At 32.3% G+C, this 18,891-nt stretch overlaps 1 protein-coding gene and 1 long non-coding RNA gene across 2 annotated transcripts in view; both read right to left on the bottom strand.

Moving 5' to 3' along the window:
- LOC127709557 (GATOR complex protein NPRL3-like) overlaps positions 1–18,891 on the bottom strand; it is a 58,481-nt gene that overhangs the window by 21,819 nt on the left and 17,771 nt on the right. Inside the window, exons 11-17 of the mRNA XM_052215162.1 lie at positions 18,638–18,726; positions 17,800–17,858; positions 16,494–16,547; positions 14,245–14,328; positions 9,274–9,400; positions 7,993–8,047; positions 1,827–1,865 (exon numbers count right to left, since the gene is read on the bottom strand). Of these exons, the coding sequence (XP_052071122.1) occupies positions 1,827–1,865; positions 7,993–8,047; positions 9,274–9,400; positions 14,245–14,328; positions 16,494–16,547; positions 17,800–17,858; positions 18,638–18,726 (507 nt within the window). The remainder of the gene's footprint in view (positions 1–1,826; positions 1,866–7,992; positions 8,048–9,273; positions 9,401–14,244; positions 14,329–16,493; positions 16,548–17,799; positions 17,859–18,637; positions 18,727–18,891) is intronic.
- Positions 4,464–7,809, bottom strand: LOC127708748 (uncharacterized). Its single transcript, XR_007985352.1, has 2 exons — positions 5,557–7,809; positions 4,464–5,033 (listed from the first exon to the last, which is right to left on the bottom strand). It is a non-coding gene; the product is annotated as an uncharacterized LOC127708748 (long non-coding RNA).

Genomic DNA, 18,891 nt, shown 5'->3' on the forward strand with positions numbered 1-18,891 from the left:
ACACCACTTTAACATGGTTTCTGCTGCCAGATAGTAAAAAGTGCATTTTACAATATTTCTATACTCCTTACTATCATTTGGGTTTATTGCATGTGTTGTCATGTTTACCGTAATTAGCCATGTATAGTACGCATTTGTATATAATACACACCCCTTTTTGTTCCTCCAAAAAATCTTTAAAAAAAAATGTCTATTTCACTGTAAAGAACTTTTGATAGTGAACTTATAAACTATGTTTTCAATCTTCATTAAAGTCTATTGAAAGATAAAAATAATATATAAGTTTGTTTGTTCAATTAAATCTTTGTTGTAATATTTTTGTTTAATCAGTTTATTTAAAGTCATAAACAATGAAATAGTAGAGCTTTTATCATTTAATTAACATTTAGTAATTTTGTAAAAGTAAAGTTAATAATTAGTTATCTCTTTTGATATCAATGTTTGTCTAAGCTTTTCTAAACTGATGCAATGTTCAAATATATAAAATAAACTAAAAAGACATCTTGCATATATTTTTATGAAGAAAAAAACGTTATTATCAATAAAAAAAAAGTCTACAGTTGTGTATAAAACACATCCCCTCTTATATGTCTTGGGTAAATAAACTGTTAACACAGAGATATGTCTCGCATTTTTGCAATTTTGATAATGCAAATGTTGAAATTAAAATAGCAATACTTTAACATCTAAGTTGTGTAAATATTCAGTCAATGAACAATGACTGAAGGTACATGTCTAAGCAATCTCCATGGAAATGAGATACCATTGACTTATCATAAGTCTTTCCCTTTAAACAAACCTAAACACAAACATTAACTTGTAAACTATGTAAAAGTTTCAAAGTCAATGTACCATGATGAGGGGGTGGGGCTATATAATCTCCATAGAAACAAGACTTGCAAATGCCAATACATTTGCATGCAAAATATCATTGACTTAACACTAGTGGTTTATCTAAAACTGATCTAATCACAAACTAATACATGTAAACTAAGTAAAAGTTTCAAAGTCAATAGACCATGACTGAGGGGGAGGGGCCAAATATTCTCCATGGAACTGAGATGTGCTAATGCTAATACAACTGCATAACAATTAACATTGGCCTACCACTAATGGTTCCCCTTAAACTGACCTAATCACAAACTAATACATGTACACTAAGCAAAATTTTCAAAGTCAATAGACCATGAATGAAGGGGCGGCACCCAATTATCTCCATGAAAATGAGATGTGCCAATGCTTATAAAACTGCATACCAAATATCACTGACCTACCACTAGTGGTTCCCCATAAACTGACCTAATCACAGACTAATACATGTAAACTAAGCAAACGTTTCAAAGTCAATAGACCATGACTAAGGCTGCAAGGCCAAATAATCTCCATGGAAATGAGATGTGACAATGCTAATACAACTGCATACCAACTATCATTGACCTACTACTAGTGGTTCACCATAAACTAGACCTAATCAAAACTAAAACATTGTTGACCCCGCCGCCGAGAAACCAGAAACAGCATACCTATGTCTCACTTTTTGACTCCGTCAAGGCGAGACAAAGTGTGTATTATACATGATCAAATATGGTTCTTTATGTTATGCATCAATAAACAACAATAAATAATTTTTTTCTTTGTCAGAAGTATTTTAAACTGGTTTAAGCATTAATTTACTATGTTATGTTAATTGCTATAATTTTAAAAGTTGAAAGAAGTCAGAAGGTGATAAAATCTGAAATCATTAAATATGTGTAATTTTTCATTTCGAAAAAACCTGTTTTTATCAAGTACTTTATACCTTTATTATCAGTCATTAATTTTCTTACCCAGATAAAGTCCCAGTGTTGCTGCTGTTTACTGGACTTCTGAAAATACAATTAAATTCTGAATAAACAAAAAGAGAATTTTAGTGAAGAAATATTCTTAAGTTCACATCATAACGAATAAAATGCTCCATGGGGTGCAGCTTGATACTACTGCAGAGGTGGAACCCTGAACAGTTGGGGTAAGTATGGACACCACATTCAAGCTTGCTACAGCTCTGAATTTGGATTGTGATTAAAAATTCAACACAGCATAGGTTTCTGACACAGAATGAATGTGGTCAAAGAACTGAAAAATTTGAAATTGGACTTTTACCTTTTATGGTCCAATATCCAAAAATCTAAATACACGATTAGATTCAGCATATCCAAGTCAACAAGAATTTAATTTATTTATTTATTAATGGACAATATATATTAGCTAAGTTTTTAAAGGGTTCGCTTCATCAAAAACTTTGTAAGGGGTTCCGCGGAACCCTGTGTCTCGCCTGCAATTGCTGCTGTCAGTGTAAAAGTGTAATGTTGACTTAAAAAGTGAGTCCATTATCAGTAATATACAGAATTTAAAAAAAAAATCTAATTTTTCTTTAGATGCTATTTCTTGGTCTGGAAGATTAGCTTCTGTCCAAGTTTTATAACAATCCATGAAGGCTTACAAATGTATCATGTCTAAAAAAATTAATCCCAGACTGTCTGTAAGTGTTAACTGTTAAAAAACTAAGTCCATCAGGAAAATACTTAAAGTTTGCACTTCTGTAAATTTAGACAATGCAATTTCCCATAGGAACTCCCTTAAAGGCTAAAACTGTGCCACTTTTACTATGAAGTTTCGTAAAAAATTATATCCTTACATATAATGTTATAAAGGGACATAACTCAAGAACGGTAAAAAAGAAGCTACCCAAATTCGTACTTGATCTGTGTTTTGTGATAATAAGCATTGGGTATAAAATTCATAACATTTGGTTGAGGTAAACTTAAGTTAAAAGCAACGAAATTTTCAGCAGTTTTTCCATTTGCAAAGGGGCATAACTCTAGACAGGTAAAAGTGACACCACCAAAATTGAAACTCAATCTGTGTTTTGTGATAATAAGCATTGTGTATAAGATTCATAACATTTGGTTGAAGCAAACTTAAGTTAGAGAAAGGAAACGAAAAATTCAGCAATTTTTCCATTTGTAAAGGGCATAAATTTAGACAGGTAAAAGTGACACCACCCAAATTCAAACTTTATTTGTGTTTTGTGTATAAGCTTCATAACATTTGGTTGAGGCAAACTAAAGTTAGAAAATGGAAACCAATTTCGGGACGAAGGGACAAGGGTCAAACTTAAAGCCCCCTCCGCTATGGCGGGGGCATAAAAAACAATTTCCAAAATATCAGTCCTCATTAATACAAAATCTTTAAAAAATCTATAAATCTTACCTTGAATTATTTTTCAAAATATCTAATTATGAACAGTAAATTTCAAACTATATTTATACATAATTTCTTCTCTAAAATAACATTTGATGCAGTATCTATTTTTAACAATGACTCTACTTACAATTTCTATTAATCGCGCAATACAGCTCAGAATTTGGATTGTGATTAAAAATTAGACATAGCATAGTTTCTGACACAGAATGAATGTGGTTTAAAAATTTGAAATTGGACATTTACCTAAATATTATGGTCCAATATCCAAAATCTAAATACATGGTTAGAATCAGCATATCAAAGTTTAAGAACCCCTTGAATTTAATTTTTGATGAAATCAAACAAATTTTTAATTTTGGACCCTTTGGACCTCAATGTGGACCAATTAAAAAACAGGGCCCAAAACCAACATCTAAATACATGGTTAGATTCAGCATATTAAAAACCCAAAGAATTGAAGACTTTGAACCACATTGAAATTGGTCAAGAAATAAGCAATTTATACAAAGTATTAGAAAAGTATTGCTTTTGGCCCCTTTTACCTAAATGGTTCGGGCCATAACCCCTAGAATCAATCCCAACCTTCCATTTTTGGTATGGAACCTTGTGGTACAATTTCGGAGAGATCCATAGACTTATACTCAAGTTATTGTCTGGAAACCAGAAAATTCTAGTTTTTTGGCCCCTTTTGGGCCCCGAATTTCTAAACGGTTTGGGTCATACCCCCAAAATCAATCCCAACCTTCTTTTTGGGGTATGGAACCTTGTGGTTCGATTTCTAAGAGATCCATACACTAATACACAAGTTATTGTCCTAAAACAAGAAAAAAGCTTGTTTTTTGGGCCATTTTTTTGCCCCTAATTCCTAAACAGTTAGGACAATAACACCCAAAGTCAATCCCAACCTTCCTTTTGTAGTATCAAACCTTGTAGTACAATTTCATAGAGATCCATACACTTATTCTTAAGTTATTGTCTGGAAACCAAATGTCTTCGGACGACGATGGTCATATACAAACTTCATGGTTACTACTAAGTACTTAGTTTTCATGTTGATGTGACCACAACTTCCATAGGGCAGTTTGAGTTTAAAAGTGCTTTTTACATAAATAACTTGAGTGTATTTTTATGCCCTACATGTAAGATTTGTACATAGAATCACTTGCAGATGTGATTTTTTTTTTATTTTGATAAATTTTTGTTAGGCCTCAATTGATGAATTAATAAAATGCTTCGCTGGGCGCAGCTTGATACGACCGCAGAGGTCGAACCCTGAACAGTTGGGGCAAGTATGGACACAACATTCAAGCTTGATACAGCTCTGAATTTGGATTGTGATTAAATATTTGACACAGCATAGGTTTCTGACACAGAAAGAATGTGGTCTAAGAACTTGAATTTTTTTAATTTACCTATTATGGTCCAATGTCCTAAATCAAAATACATGGTTAGATTCAGCATATCAAAGAACCCCATATATTCAATTTTTGTTGAAATCAAACAAAGTTTAAATTTGGACCCCAACTTGGACAAACTTGAAAACTGGTCCCATAATCAAAAATCTAAACACATGTTTAGATTCAGCATATCAAAGTACCCCAAGAATTCAATTTTTGTTAAAATCAAACTAAGTTTAATTTTGGACCCTTTGGACCTTAATGTAGACCAATTTAAAAAACGGGACCCAAAATTAAAAATCTAAAAACTCGGTTAGATTTGGCATATCAAAGAACCCCAATAATTCAATTTTTGATGAAATCAAACAAAGTTTAATTTTGGACCCTTTTGACCTCAATATGAACCAATTTGATAGCAGGCCCACAAAATAAAAAATCTAAATACATGGTAAGATTCAGCATATCAAAGAACCCCATATATTCAATTTTTGTTGAAATCAAACAAAGTTTAATTTTGGACCCCAATTTGGACCAACTTGAAAACTGGGCCAAAAATCTAAAATCTAAATACATGTTTAGATTCAGCATATCAAAGAACCCCATATATTCAATTTTTGTTGAAATCAAACAAAGTTTAATTTTGGACCCCAACTTGGACCAACTTGAAAACTGGTCCCATAATCAAAAATCTAAACACATGTTTAGATTCAGCATATCAAAGTACCCCAAAAATTCAATTTTTGTTAAAATCAAACTAAGTCTAATTTTGGACCCTTTGGACCTTAATGTAGACCAATTTAAAAAACGGGACCCAAAATAAAAAATCTAAATACACGGTTAGATTTGGCATATCATGAACCCCAATAATTAAATTTTTGATGAAATCAAACAAAGTTTAATTTTGGACCCTTTTGACCTCAATATGAACCAATTTGATAGCGGGCCCACAAATAAAAAATCTAAATACATGGTAAGATTCAGCATATCAAAGAACCCCATATATTCAATTTTTGTTGAAATCAAACAAAGTTTAATTTTGGACCCCAATTTGGACCAACATGAAAACTGGGCCAAAAATCTAAAATCTAAATACATGTTTAGATTCAGCATATCAAAGAACCCCATATATTCAATTTTTGTTGAAATCAAACAAAGTTTAATTTTGGACCCCAACTTGGACAAACTTGAAAACTGGGCCCATAATCAAAAATCTAAACACATGTTTAGATTCAGCATATCAAAGAACCCCAAGAATTCAATTTTTGTTAAAATCAAACTAAGTTTAATTTTGGACCCTTTGGACCTTAATGTAGACCAACTTAAAAACGGGACCCAAAATTAAAAATCTAAATACACGGTTAGATTTGGCATATCAAAGAACCCCAATAATTCAATTTTTGATGAAATCAAACAAAGTTCAATTTTGGACCCTTTTGACCTCAATATGAACCAATTTGATAGCGGGTCCACAAATAAAAAATCTAAATACATGGTTAGATTCAGCATATCAAAGAACCCCAAGAATTCAATTTTTGATGAAATCAAACAAACTTTAATTTTGGACCCTTTTGACCTCAATGTGGACAAAGTTGATAACGGGGCCCAAAAATCAAAAATCTAAATACATGGTTAGATTCAGCATATCAAAGAACTCCATATATTCAATTTTTGTTGAAATCAAACAAAGTTTAATTTTGGACCCCGATTTGGACCAACTTGAAAACTGGGCCCATAATCAAAAATCTAAATACATGTTTAGATTCAGCATATCAAAGTACCCTATAAATTCAATTTTTGTTAAAATCAAACTAAGTTTAATTTTGGACCCTTTTGACCTTAATGTAGACCAATTTGAAAACGGAACCAAAAATTAAGAATCTAAATACACGGTTAGATTCGGCATATCAAAGAACCCCAATAATTCAATTTTTGATGAAATCAAACAAAGTTAAATTTTGGACCCTTTTGACCTCAATGTGGACCAATTTAAAAACGGGGCCCAAAATCCAAAAACTTAATACACGGTTAGATTCAGCATATTAAAGAACCCCAAGAATTCAAGAATAAAACCCCATTGAAATTGATCAAGAAATAAGCAATTTATACGAAGTATCTTCTTTTGCACAATACTGTGCAATTGAATATTTCTTGCTATGGTGCAATACTGTACAATTGACAATTTCTTGCTATTGCGCAATATTGTGCTATTGGATATTTCTTGCTATTGCACAATACTGTGCAATTGAAGATTTCTTGCTATTGCGCAATACTGTGCAATTGAAGATTTCTTGCAATTGTGCAATACTGTGCAATTGAAAATTTCTTGCTATTGCACAATACTTATTATATAATAATTTACACATCCTGTTTGGTGTGTATCTCCTACCATATCATTATTATTTGCTTTTAAATATTAATCAGAAATAACCAACTTAAAATGGAAAATTTGAAAAGAAAAAAAAAAGGAAAAAAAGAAAAAAAAAGAAAAAAAAAAAATCCCCCCCCCCAAATTTTTTGAACCCCCTTATGATTCATCACCCCCAAACTCAATCCCAGCCTTCCCTTTGTGGTATGGTACCTTGCAGTACAATTTCAGAGAGATCCATACACTTGAACACAAGTTATTGTCTGGAAACTAGAAAAATGCTTATTTTTGGCCCCTTTTTGGCCCCCAATTCCTAAACGTTTCGGGCAATTACCCCCAAACTCAATTCCAGCTTTCCCTTTGTGATATGGAACCTTGTAGTACAATTTCAGAAATATCCAAACACTTACACACAAGTTATTGTCATGAAACTAGAAAAATGCTTGTTTTTTGCCCTTTTTTGGCCCCTAATTCCTAAAATGTTTAGGCAATTACCCCCAAAATCAATTACAGCCTTCCCTTTGTGATATGGAACCTTGTGGTACAATGTCAGAGAGATCCATACACTTACACACAAGTTATTGTCTGGAAGTTACAAAAATGCTTATTTTTGGACCCTTTTTGACCCCTAATTCCTTAACTGTTGGTACCATAACCCCCAAAATCAATCCCCCACCTTCCTTTCGTGGTATTGAACCTTATGGTAAAATTTCATGGAGATCCATTCACTTAAACTAAAGTTAGAGTGCGAAAACCAATGTGTCTTCGGACGACGCCGGACGACGCCAGACGACGACGACCACGACGACGCCAACGTTATACCAATAAAAAACCTATAGATACATATATGCTGGGGAAGTGAGATTACTGTGTTTTTTTACATCTATTTTTTTAAAGGAAATTGCTAAAAAGATACAGCATTTCAGAGTAACCATGACATGAAAGTTTTAAAAGAAATCTCTTATCAAATATCCTCTTAAAACTCACGATACTGTGACAACATCTTCTGCTATCCGTACACTGTAAACATTTCTTCTTTTAGCTAAAATAAACAACAGTTCACATACTGAGATGTCTCACCTGCTTTACTTATCATGATAGAAGGTCTTAAATAACAAGATTTTTCTACAGATATCAAATAAAATTTTCATTGTCAAGATCCAGAAAAATAAGATAACAGCCATATGAACCCTGACAGATCGATATGTACACCTTCTAATAATTCCTACACTAATTACACCTGACCACTTGCTTACAGTATCGGAGAAACAGGTGTAACCACAGAAAACTTCATGTTGACCACTGAACAATGAAAATAAGTCAAGCTCAGATTAACCCAGCCAGACAGACATGTACACCTTACAATCGTTCCATATATCAAATCTACATGTAGTTGACATTCTGCTAATAGTATCTGAAAACAAACTTAATCAGGAAACTTAAAATTGATTATTTATAGTAAAATTTGAATTTAAATTTAAACTTGTACATTGTTGTATAAATCAATAATCCTCAAAATGTTCAGTGGAAGACTGTTCAAAGTTTGTTTTTTTTAATTACAAGGAAAAAATAATTGTTGGCCTATCTGTATTCTGAATGATGGAATGCGGTATGACAATTCAAGACCAAATTCTGGGGTAACATGAATATTGGAATCATCACAGTGCAGTTGGATGGAGAATTTTTCAAAAATCATGAGGTCAGACATTGGGGAATTTGACTGAAAATAGAGGGTGACATAAAATTCTTCTTGAAGCTTCTTTAGAGCGAAGTCGTCAATCATAGGGCGATAATATCGCTAACTTCCACTGGTGTGGTGATCCCTGAGTGATGGTATGTTTAGCGACTGTTAGAATTTGTATGTATTCAACTCAAAAATCACAATTTGATTTACAACAGAAACGTTCATTTAAAACTGTCATACAGAAACATGCTGGCAATAAATCTTTATCCCTAGATATCCCAAAACGGGTTATTATAACCCAATTGAATGACTTGTCCCAACCTGATGAATGAGCTTAGTCGAATGCTTGTAGCAGGAACTTGTAGCCCTTCCAGAGCTAATTTGAAGGCTTAATACAGAATTTAGCGCTTACCATTTCCTCTTCCAGCTGGTTCCAGTCTACTTCACAAAGAAATATTGCTGTATAGTTGTGTGTTCCTTCAACTTGCTCAAATTCTATAGACAATATACAGTTAGGCTCTTTTCTTTTGAGATTTTATTTTTACACACTTAAATTTAAACTGTCTTAAATGTCTACGACTTACATTTAGCAATATCTTGGTGGGTTCTTGCTATTTCAAAATTTGGATACTGAAATAGCAATCTTTCACCTCTTGTTCCCGAAGTCACCAACAAAATAGAGACCGGGTCAAAATCTGTCATCATGCAAAAATGAAATCAAAGGGACATAACTCAATAAAAAAATAAAATAAAAAAACGGACTCGGATAAGCAACAACAAATTCGGTAATATTCTCAAAAGTAATAATTTTTTGAAAAAATTGATAAATGATAGAAGTATTAAACTGACCAACCTTTTTAAATTGAATCAAATTATTTCTTAGTTTTGCTTTGATGCTAGATGTCTAAATATAGTTGACCTATTGCTTAATTACAGTATCTGAAAAACCAAACATAACCATGAAAATGAGGTCAAGGTCAGATGAATTCTGCCTGACGGAAATATACATGTTACAATCATTCTATACACAAAATACAGTTGACCTATTGGTTATAGTATCTGACAAATAGACCAAATCAGAAAAAAATAACATTGACCAATGAACCATGAAAATGAGGTCAAGGTCAGATGACTCGAACCTGCCAGTCAGACATGTAGATGTTACAATCTTTCCATGCACCAAATGTAGTCGACCTATTGCTTATAGTATCTGAAATACAGACTTGACCACATAAACCAGGGGCTGATCCAGCCATTTATAAAAGAAGGGGGGGGATCCTAACCCAGGATAAAGGAATGCATTGATCATCAAAACAAAAGGGGGGTTCCAACCCCCAGAACCCCCCCCCCCCCCTCCCTTGGATCCACCACTGTAAACTTAACCTTGATCACTGGTTCATGAAATAAGGTTGAGGTCAGGTGAAAAATTGTCTGACAGAGATTCAGACCTTTATATACCAAATATAGTCCTATTAATAAGTGAGAACAAAAACAATTTTTTTTCAAGCAGTTGCTGAACCATGAAAATGAGGTAAAAAACAATGGACATATGACAGACAGACGTAACATAAGGCTTCTGCATACAAGGTATGAAGCATCCAGGTTTTCTACCTTCTGAAATATAAAGCTGTAAACAAATAGTTGTAAGTGTAGATCACTGTAGGTGATTGCTCTAAATTGTTTCTGCCTTTTGGAAATTTTGCTGAAAAATGACTTAGTTCACAAGTCTAGAAAAATAGGATTAAAAACATGAAACAATTCCATGAAAGCAAGTGTACAGCTTCAATATGTGTGCCATCTTTTTGTGAAGTTTCGAGGTTCTTGATAGAAAATTGTAGGATGAGGGGATTACAAAACATTAGTACTGTTTTTTGGGGAAGTTTGCTAAAAATAACTTAGTTCCAGCATTCTAGAAATGGGAATACAATCCTCAAGCAATGTTTCATTAACAAGCACACAACTTCAATATGTGTGTGCAATCTTTCTATGAAGTTTCAGAGATCTTGGTTAAAAAACTGTAGGAGGATATGATTACATAAAATTGGTACATGTACAGTCTTTTAGAAAATTTGCTAAATAAAAAGGACTTATTTCTCAAGTCCAGAAAATATGAAAAAAAATCCTTCAACAATTTCTTGATAGCAGGTCAACAACTTCAACTCCCCAGAAATTCAAGAAAATTGGAATAAAATCCTTAAACAATTTCATAAAAGTGGCAAGACTTCACAATACTATTAGCTAGTTGTGCGTTTTGTGCAACCAAACCAAAAATGGGGTTTTCACATACCGTACATCTAGTATGGTCATATTATTGATAAAGCACACACATATTAGATTGATTGGTTGATTGCTGTTTACTTGCATGTATTTCCAGTGGCAAATATTAAATTGGTGAATTTTGAAGGAGTTATCTCCCCTCAACTATTCTACTAAGTGGTATGTCGATGTAACTCATAAATAGATATATGGAAATTTAGGTCAAGGTCATATTCTAAATTGTGTTATCACTACTCCTCTAAAACCTTTCATTGTTATCACCACTCCTCTGGAACCAAAATCTTTGTTTATAATTCCCTTCTTATCTGGACCTATTTGGGTTCAAAGCCATGCAATTAGTTTTTTAAAGACTTTTTGTAAAATGTAAGTTGATAAATATATCACTGATTTCATTGACAAATACTATCCAGCCATATATCTTTGGGACCAGTGAAAAGAAAACTATCCTAATAACTCTTGATGTGACCTTGTATAAACCATAAGTAACTAATCTTGAAATTTTTCGTATAAAAGTACCTAGAAACAATTTTTTTTTAAATAAAAAGGGAGAGGGTAGACTCACAGAACTAGTTTAAACCTGCTACATGTTTTAAATATGCGTATCCTAAGTCAGGAACTAGTGGTTGTCTTCATGTATATCTTAGTGGTTTTTTTGTTTGTCTTTTCAAGAATTATATATTGACGGCAGATCTTTGCTAGTTATTATCAAATTTATTCATTTTGCAACTTGCCTAGATTAAGGACAATTTAGAGCACGACATTTGACACCTGTCTTTTTTTGAAGACTGTATATTGCCCTCTAGATGTCAACAAAGATATGGACAACTAGACAACACCAATAGTACCCTCGATTTTGATTAACTTTTTATAACAACAGCATCAAAATTTAGGAGAAACTGGTAAAAACATGGGCAGTGAGCCAATTTCCATGCATCAAAAATCTGTGGTTAGTTTATTTAAATCCGATTTATCAAAATATATTAAACCATAAAAAATTTGCTTATATTTCCAGAACTACTAAAATTGAGGTAAATCAAATTTGAGTACACTCATTTTCATTGCATGATAGTATATATTTTAAATCCTGTTGCAGTCTTATCACCTCCTGTAGGAAAGTATGAAGAATGGAGTCTTTCTTTGCACATTTATTTACAAACACCATGGGCATAATCAATTATGATAGATTTTGTCTGTTATTCACCTAGGGTTTAATAAATAGCTATTTCCTGCAATCAACACTTGTCAGCTAATTCCTTATACAGTCATACCTTGTTAAGTCAAGGTCGAATGGACTGGCCGAAAGTATTCAACTTATCCGAGGTCGAGTGTGTCGTCATAAATTTGGAATGCATGAAATACGGTATAAGATTTGTGTAAACTAGATATTTTGAACAGTGTGTATTTTTTTCGATATGACAATTTAGGATTGTGTATTCAAGCTCCATATTTTTTTGGTCCATCATGATAATTAAACACACAAGTACAGATACAAAACATTCACAAATAATCAATACACAAATATTTACAAAGGTCAGTCACAATAAATTATGGAATCACTCGCGGAAGGAAAAAAGGCCTGAAAGATTGTCTGCTTTGTAAAGTCATAATCCTTTTAATTATTGTAATTAATGAATTTTAATTTTAATGATTTGTTTAATCTCGGCTTGGTTCATTTAAATTTATTTTGTTTCTATATCAGGTGAAATATGTTCAGAACATATATGAATTGAATTTTATGTTCAGCACTCTAAAGTTCCGCTTGGACGATCAACAAAGGTGTTAATTATTGGTCACCATAAACATGTCATTTTAACAAGTATGTTTACACAGCTTTAATCACTTATGAAAATGATTAGGTCACATAAGAAAAACATCTGATTTGAATTTTCATCTTTTAAGTCTGGATTTTTCCAAATTTCTACATTTAGAACTTCGAGAAACCTGGGTCAATTTACATCAATTTTACATCGACGGGACTTAACTGAGATTTGAATCAACCGAGTTCGACTCATCAGAGGTCAAATTGCATTGATCAAATAGAAATTACTGGGACTGAGAAATTACTTTGGCTCATCAGAGTTTTTGACACAATGAGGTTCGACTGTACTGAACATTACAGAAAGGAAAAGAAATCAAATAAACTCAAATCATCAAATAACTATCTGAAATCCACATTTGTAGTTATGGATAATATTCCAAAGCAAATACTTCTTCCTTTAAGCAAAGCATTGTGTATGAGTTTCATAAAATTTACGTAAGGCAAACTTAAGTTGGAGCAGGGAGATGAAAAAATTTGCAATTTTTCAAGTTATAAAGGCCCATTGCTTTAGAATAGTAAGCGACTCACTGCCCTAATTCAAACTCTGTCTGCAAGTTTTGGTTTTTAGCATTGTGTATGAGTTTAATAACATTTGCATGAGACAAACTTAAGTTAGAGTGTGGAAACAAAAAATTTCCAATTTTCCAAGTTATAAAGTAGCATAACTCTAGAACGCTAAAGTGACTCACTGCCCAAATTCGAAATCTGTCTTTGATTTTTGGTTGTTACCATTGCGTATGAGTTTCATAAAATTTGGATAAGAAAAACTTAAGTTAGAGTGTGGAAATGAAAAAAATTAGCAATTTTCCAAGTTAAAAAGGGGCATAACTCTAGAACGGTAAGTGACTCAAATTTGAACTCTGTCTGCAAGTTTTGGCTCTTAGCATTGTGTATGAGTTTCATAAAATTTGCATGAGGCAAATATTAGTTAGAGTGCTGATTCGAAAATGGGACGGACTGACAGAAAGACGGACGGACAGAAGAACGGTCAAGGGTAACACTTAATGCTCCCGTTGCCTACAGCTTGTGCATTTATGGCGGGGGGCATAAAAAATAATGCAAAATGGAATGGCTGTATTTCCCTTTATTCAAAGAAAAAAGCTGTTTCCAAATACCAAAAAGAAACAGAAAAAGACATAAATTAAAACTGCCAACAACTAGAAATTTTACCTCATTAACAGGATTAAATTTAACATGCTTAATTGCAGAAATAATGCCTATTTGCCTTTGAACATTAATAAATGACTGTTATAAAAAATAATAACAATTTTATCAACATCAATATTTGACTGAAAGTTGTATTTTTCATTTTTATATTAATAAAGAAGCACTTTTTAATACCATAACCAGACATATCACAGTTCTGAACACATTTCAGTCACTATATTTATAATTAATATAAGTCTGTGTCTGATTCAAAATTGTAATTCAGCAACAAATTGATGATTTTATATCTTCATTTCTTTATAATCTGTACCACATCATCATGACACATTTTATGATGTATTCCTACTCTCTGTGGACTGTACTTTACACTTCGGCCCTGAAACAATACAAGCATTAATCTGTTAAAAATCTATCAAATGTAAAAAATTTGTTTAACTAAAGAAATTAGGACTCAGGTGGGAGAAATAACGACCTGTCAAGAGATAAACATTATGCTACAAAGTACAAATACAGTCGACTCTCGTTATCTCGAAGTCAGTCGGACCAGAGAAATATTTCGAGATACCCGTAGTTCGACACAAACAAAAAACCGGAAGTTATACAGACCAAGGGATACAACTCTTGCGTAGCTTGGTAAGGCTAAAATAAATCCTGAAGAATATGGGTAGGGGATTGATATTCTGATCTGAATTCAATGTATCTGTATGTAATGTTCGTTTATTATTATTATAATAAAATTATATGATTTTTCGTCTCTTATTTATATCTTTGTACAGTAACACTTTTTTCTCGTAATTTTTAGCCAAAAGAGTAATTTCAAATCGATCTTTGTGTGATTTAAAGTTGACATAATTATTCATTCTCGTAGTCATATACAAGATATTTTAGAAAATTTAGATTTCTTTTCATTTTTTTTTATTTCAATCTTTTTCTGCAAGATAAAGTACAAAAAGATTAAAGAAGCCGAATGAGTAGTTTTGAGTTGATCACCAACAAAAGTCTTAATCCCTACTTTATGCACACCCAAGCTCATAAATGTATGATTACAGTTAATGGTTTTTCAAATATTATGAATAATTTGTCATAAAATATATCAATGCATAATTAATTACAAGTATTTATCATGGTGACCAAAGATAATCTTAGGTAAACACTCTCGAAAAAAGAATGTCATAAATCAAAACCGTGGTCAGTGACCAGAAATTTAATTACATGTGTATTGTCAGGTGAACTCTTCAATCCATTTAAATCCCCGAGGTCATGTTTTGACATATGTGTATTAGTTAGAGATAAATAATGCAACTTGAATGCTTTTGTTAAACTTGGGATCGTAAATTTGATTCGAGTCAACCAAAGTTTTGACTCATCCAATTTAGACTCATCAGGAGTAGAAATACATATATTTACATGGAACAAAGTTCGGGACCACGAGAAAACTTCGAATTATCCGAAATGAGACAACGAGAGTTAACTGTATGATGAAAATAACTATTTTAAGTAATAGCTTACAAATAGAGCAACTTAATGTAAAATAAACTGTTGACATAGAGATATGTCTTGCCCTTTCAAAATTGTAAACAGGCAAGACATATCTCTATGTCAACAGTTTATTTTACAACTGTTTACAATTTTGATAGTAAAACACAAATTCTGAAATTAAAATAACATTACTTGAACTGTAAAATATACAAAATATTCAAAGTCAATGAACAATGACTGAAGGTACATGACCAAATAATTTCCATGGAAATAAGATATACGGCTGCTTATATAACTGCATACCAATATCATTGACTTGTTGTAAGTGGTTCCCTTTAAACTGACTGAATCACAAACTGTAACATGTGTTTAAGTTTCAAAGTCGATATACCATGAATGAGGGGGTAGGGCCAACTAATCTCCATGGAAATGAGATGTGCCAATGCTAATACAACTGCATACCATATTTCATTGATTTACTTAAGTGGCTCCCCTTAAAATGACCCTATCACAAACTTTAACAAATTGTTGATGCTGCCACCAGAAACAGCATACCTAAGTCTCATTTTTACTCAATCAAGGCTAGACAAAAGAAAAGTAAAGCCAAACGTCATCATTTTAAAAAGGTATATATCAACAGAACTTAATATGTCCAGGGATATACGGGTACAAAAAACCAAATTTTATAATTGATGAGATTAGAAAAAAAAAGATGCTTTTTTCTCTTATACATGTGTGCATGCTACTACTCCATTGAATGGTGTTGTTCAGATATATTGGTCTGGTGTGATTAACGCTAGAGTTTTAAGTGTTATATGATTTAATTAAATTAGATATCTTATTTATCTATGTCCAATGTAGTTGAGAAAGATGAAATATTGGAATATAATTCTACTTGTAATTTTGTAGGGCCTGAAAACTGTTGAAGTTAGCTAGTGAAACCACCTACCCTATGTGGGATAGACAGACAAACATGGGTATTACAATATGCCCAACAACATTTTGCTGCAGGGGATAAAAATGAATGTGAAATAAATGTAAATAAACATACAAAATACGTACCCAAACTAGACCATACTTAAATGTGTTCACCATGGTTCTATGGATTTTATGGCACTACAAGTATAAAAGTGGTCATATATAGTTAATTTTTCTGGAGAGATTTATAACATTTAATGTTGTAGTATAAACTCACTGAGGAAATAAGCACATCGAGTTGAGTGCTATAAAAAATATTAAACCCAGCCGCATTCTTTATGTGCCATGACAGGAGCATGTAGTCTAGTGGTTGATGTTGGTTGCTGTCTGCAATAATTGTTTTTTGTTTATTGTTGTTCACCTAAAATCAGGTTGTTGCTGATCCCTCTTGAATTGTTACACATTTTGTTATGACGGTACTTTTTGTCGAAGGCTGTACAATGACCTGCAGTAGTTTACCGTACATCCTTGTCCTTTGGTCTTTGATGGATAGTTGTCTAATTGACTTTCAAACCACATTTCCTTATCTTTAAAATGTGAAAGATTTTTTATTCCCAATAGTTATGTAAGAAACAGCTTTGCATGTCTGAAAGCTATCCCCCCCATAAAAGATTTCATAATAGCAAACTTGAGACATGTAAGAAATATAATGTTCACAAAATTCCATAGCTTTGCAATGGCTCTGTGCAAAAAATTGTAAAATTGGACAAAGCAAACTTGATTTATGGCAACACATGCTTAGATAGACAAATGTAATAGCAGACAATAGAAAACCAAAATATGTCTCATTTAAAATATTTAACTCAGATTTTTCAAACAATAAAAAACCACAGTTTCCATTCAATTTTCAGGTAATTTAAAGAAAAAAAAATCACAAAAAGATCACATAATAGCCACCAATTAATATTACAATAGCTAGAAACTGACTATTAATGAAACCCGGAAGATACATTGTTCGTTTTTAACAAAACCTATAAAACATATGCATCCCCCATACTCATTAGATACCTTTCACTTTAGGCTACTAAAAATCTAACATATCTCCTAAGATTTGATGGAATTGACAATTTCTAATCAACAGTCATGTAAAAGAAAGTAAAAATAACAAGATTGCACGTGTTGTCCATCTAAGCATACCCCCACAAGTAATTCAAAGAATTAGAAAACAGGACGTCGGTTTATGACAGATCCAAAAAGTACTCACAGGTTACAAGCTGCTGACCAAATATAAAGACATTCTGTTGAGAAGTACTTGGAAAATTGTGACAAAAAAGTGAACCATTCAATATATTGAAAAATTCAAAGTATCAGATCTGAAAAGTGCTCGCACCCTACAACTCACACCCAAATTCTAAAGTTTGGGTATAATTAAGTCGTTTCCAATACTCACTACATGTTCTAATGTACATCCTCTTCTTAAAATCAGTCCACCTTCAAAATCTGGTCTTTCTGAAATGTAGATAGATATTCTGTTTCAAGGAAAAAGGTTTTGAACAGACATGTGAAAGAAAGTTCATCTGATTTTTAGCCCAACAATGTTAAATCTGCAAATTTTCTGAAGCAAATTTCTGTCCTGCCCTTACCTGGATTTAAAACCATGCTTCTGTGACATAGTTGCAACTACCCCTGAACTATGTCTAATGCCCATAACCACTTGGCCAATAGACTACCAAAGATAAAAATATAATTTCCTTAGTCAAGTAAACAGACTCATTGGTCTCATGGTATTGTGCTTGCCTAGAGTGAGGAGATTTTGGGTTTGATCCCCAGCTTTTTCAAAACAAGAACTTAATAATTGGTATTTGCTGCTAGCATGTAGGAGTTAGCGTAGACTGGTTGGCTCAAATCTAGCTGGGGAAAGGACATTAATTTTTTAAATGCATATTAGCAGACTTCACACTGTTGGGCTAAATTTTAGACTAAGCATATGTAATTTGGGCATTAGCTCTGAATAGCTCATGCTTATTTTACAGAGAATGACTGTTGTAGATTTGTCACATATTATACACACATATATATATATAATTATATATATGTATATATAAATAAACTGCTGTTATTATAAAAATTTCTTCATTTTGACTATCTTGCTACAGAAATTTTTTTTTTTTATAATTTTAGGGTCTTTTGCTCATCTTTTTCTTTGTAATAAAGGTTTTTTTTATTAAAACATCTTCTATTTAAACAATCAAATTTAGAACTAAATATAACACAAAGAATCCATTTACCTCCTCTTTTCTTTGTGTAGACTCTCACTAAGGCCAAATATTCCCATGTCGTTGACAATAAATAATCAAGATTCAAATTCATATTGCAACTGAAAAGGAAATAATTACCTAAATTAATAACAACTATATTTCAACACTGTTTCAATTAATTTTTTTTTAAGTAAAAAGCTTTTAAAAATAATTTAGTGTGCATATTTTTGTATAAGTGTTCATCTGTTCTCGATTTTCATCCTGTTAAGGTTTCACTGTTTCTC

Source organism: Mytilus californianus, unplaced genomic scaffold, assembly GCF_021869535.1.
Source record: "Mytilus californianus isolate M0D057914Y unplaced genomic scaffold, xbMytCali1.0.p SCAF_7, whole genome shotgun sequence".
Taxonomy (NCBI): Eukaryota; Metazoa; Mollusca; class Bivalvia; order Mytilida; family Mytilidae; genus Mytilus; species Mytilus californianus.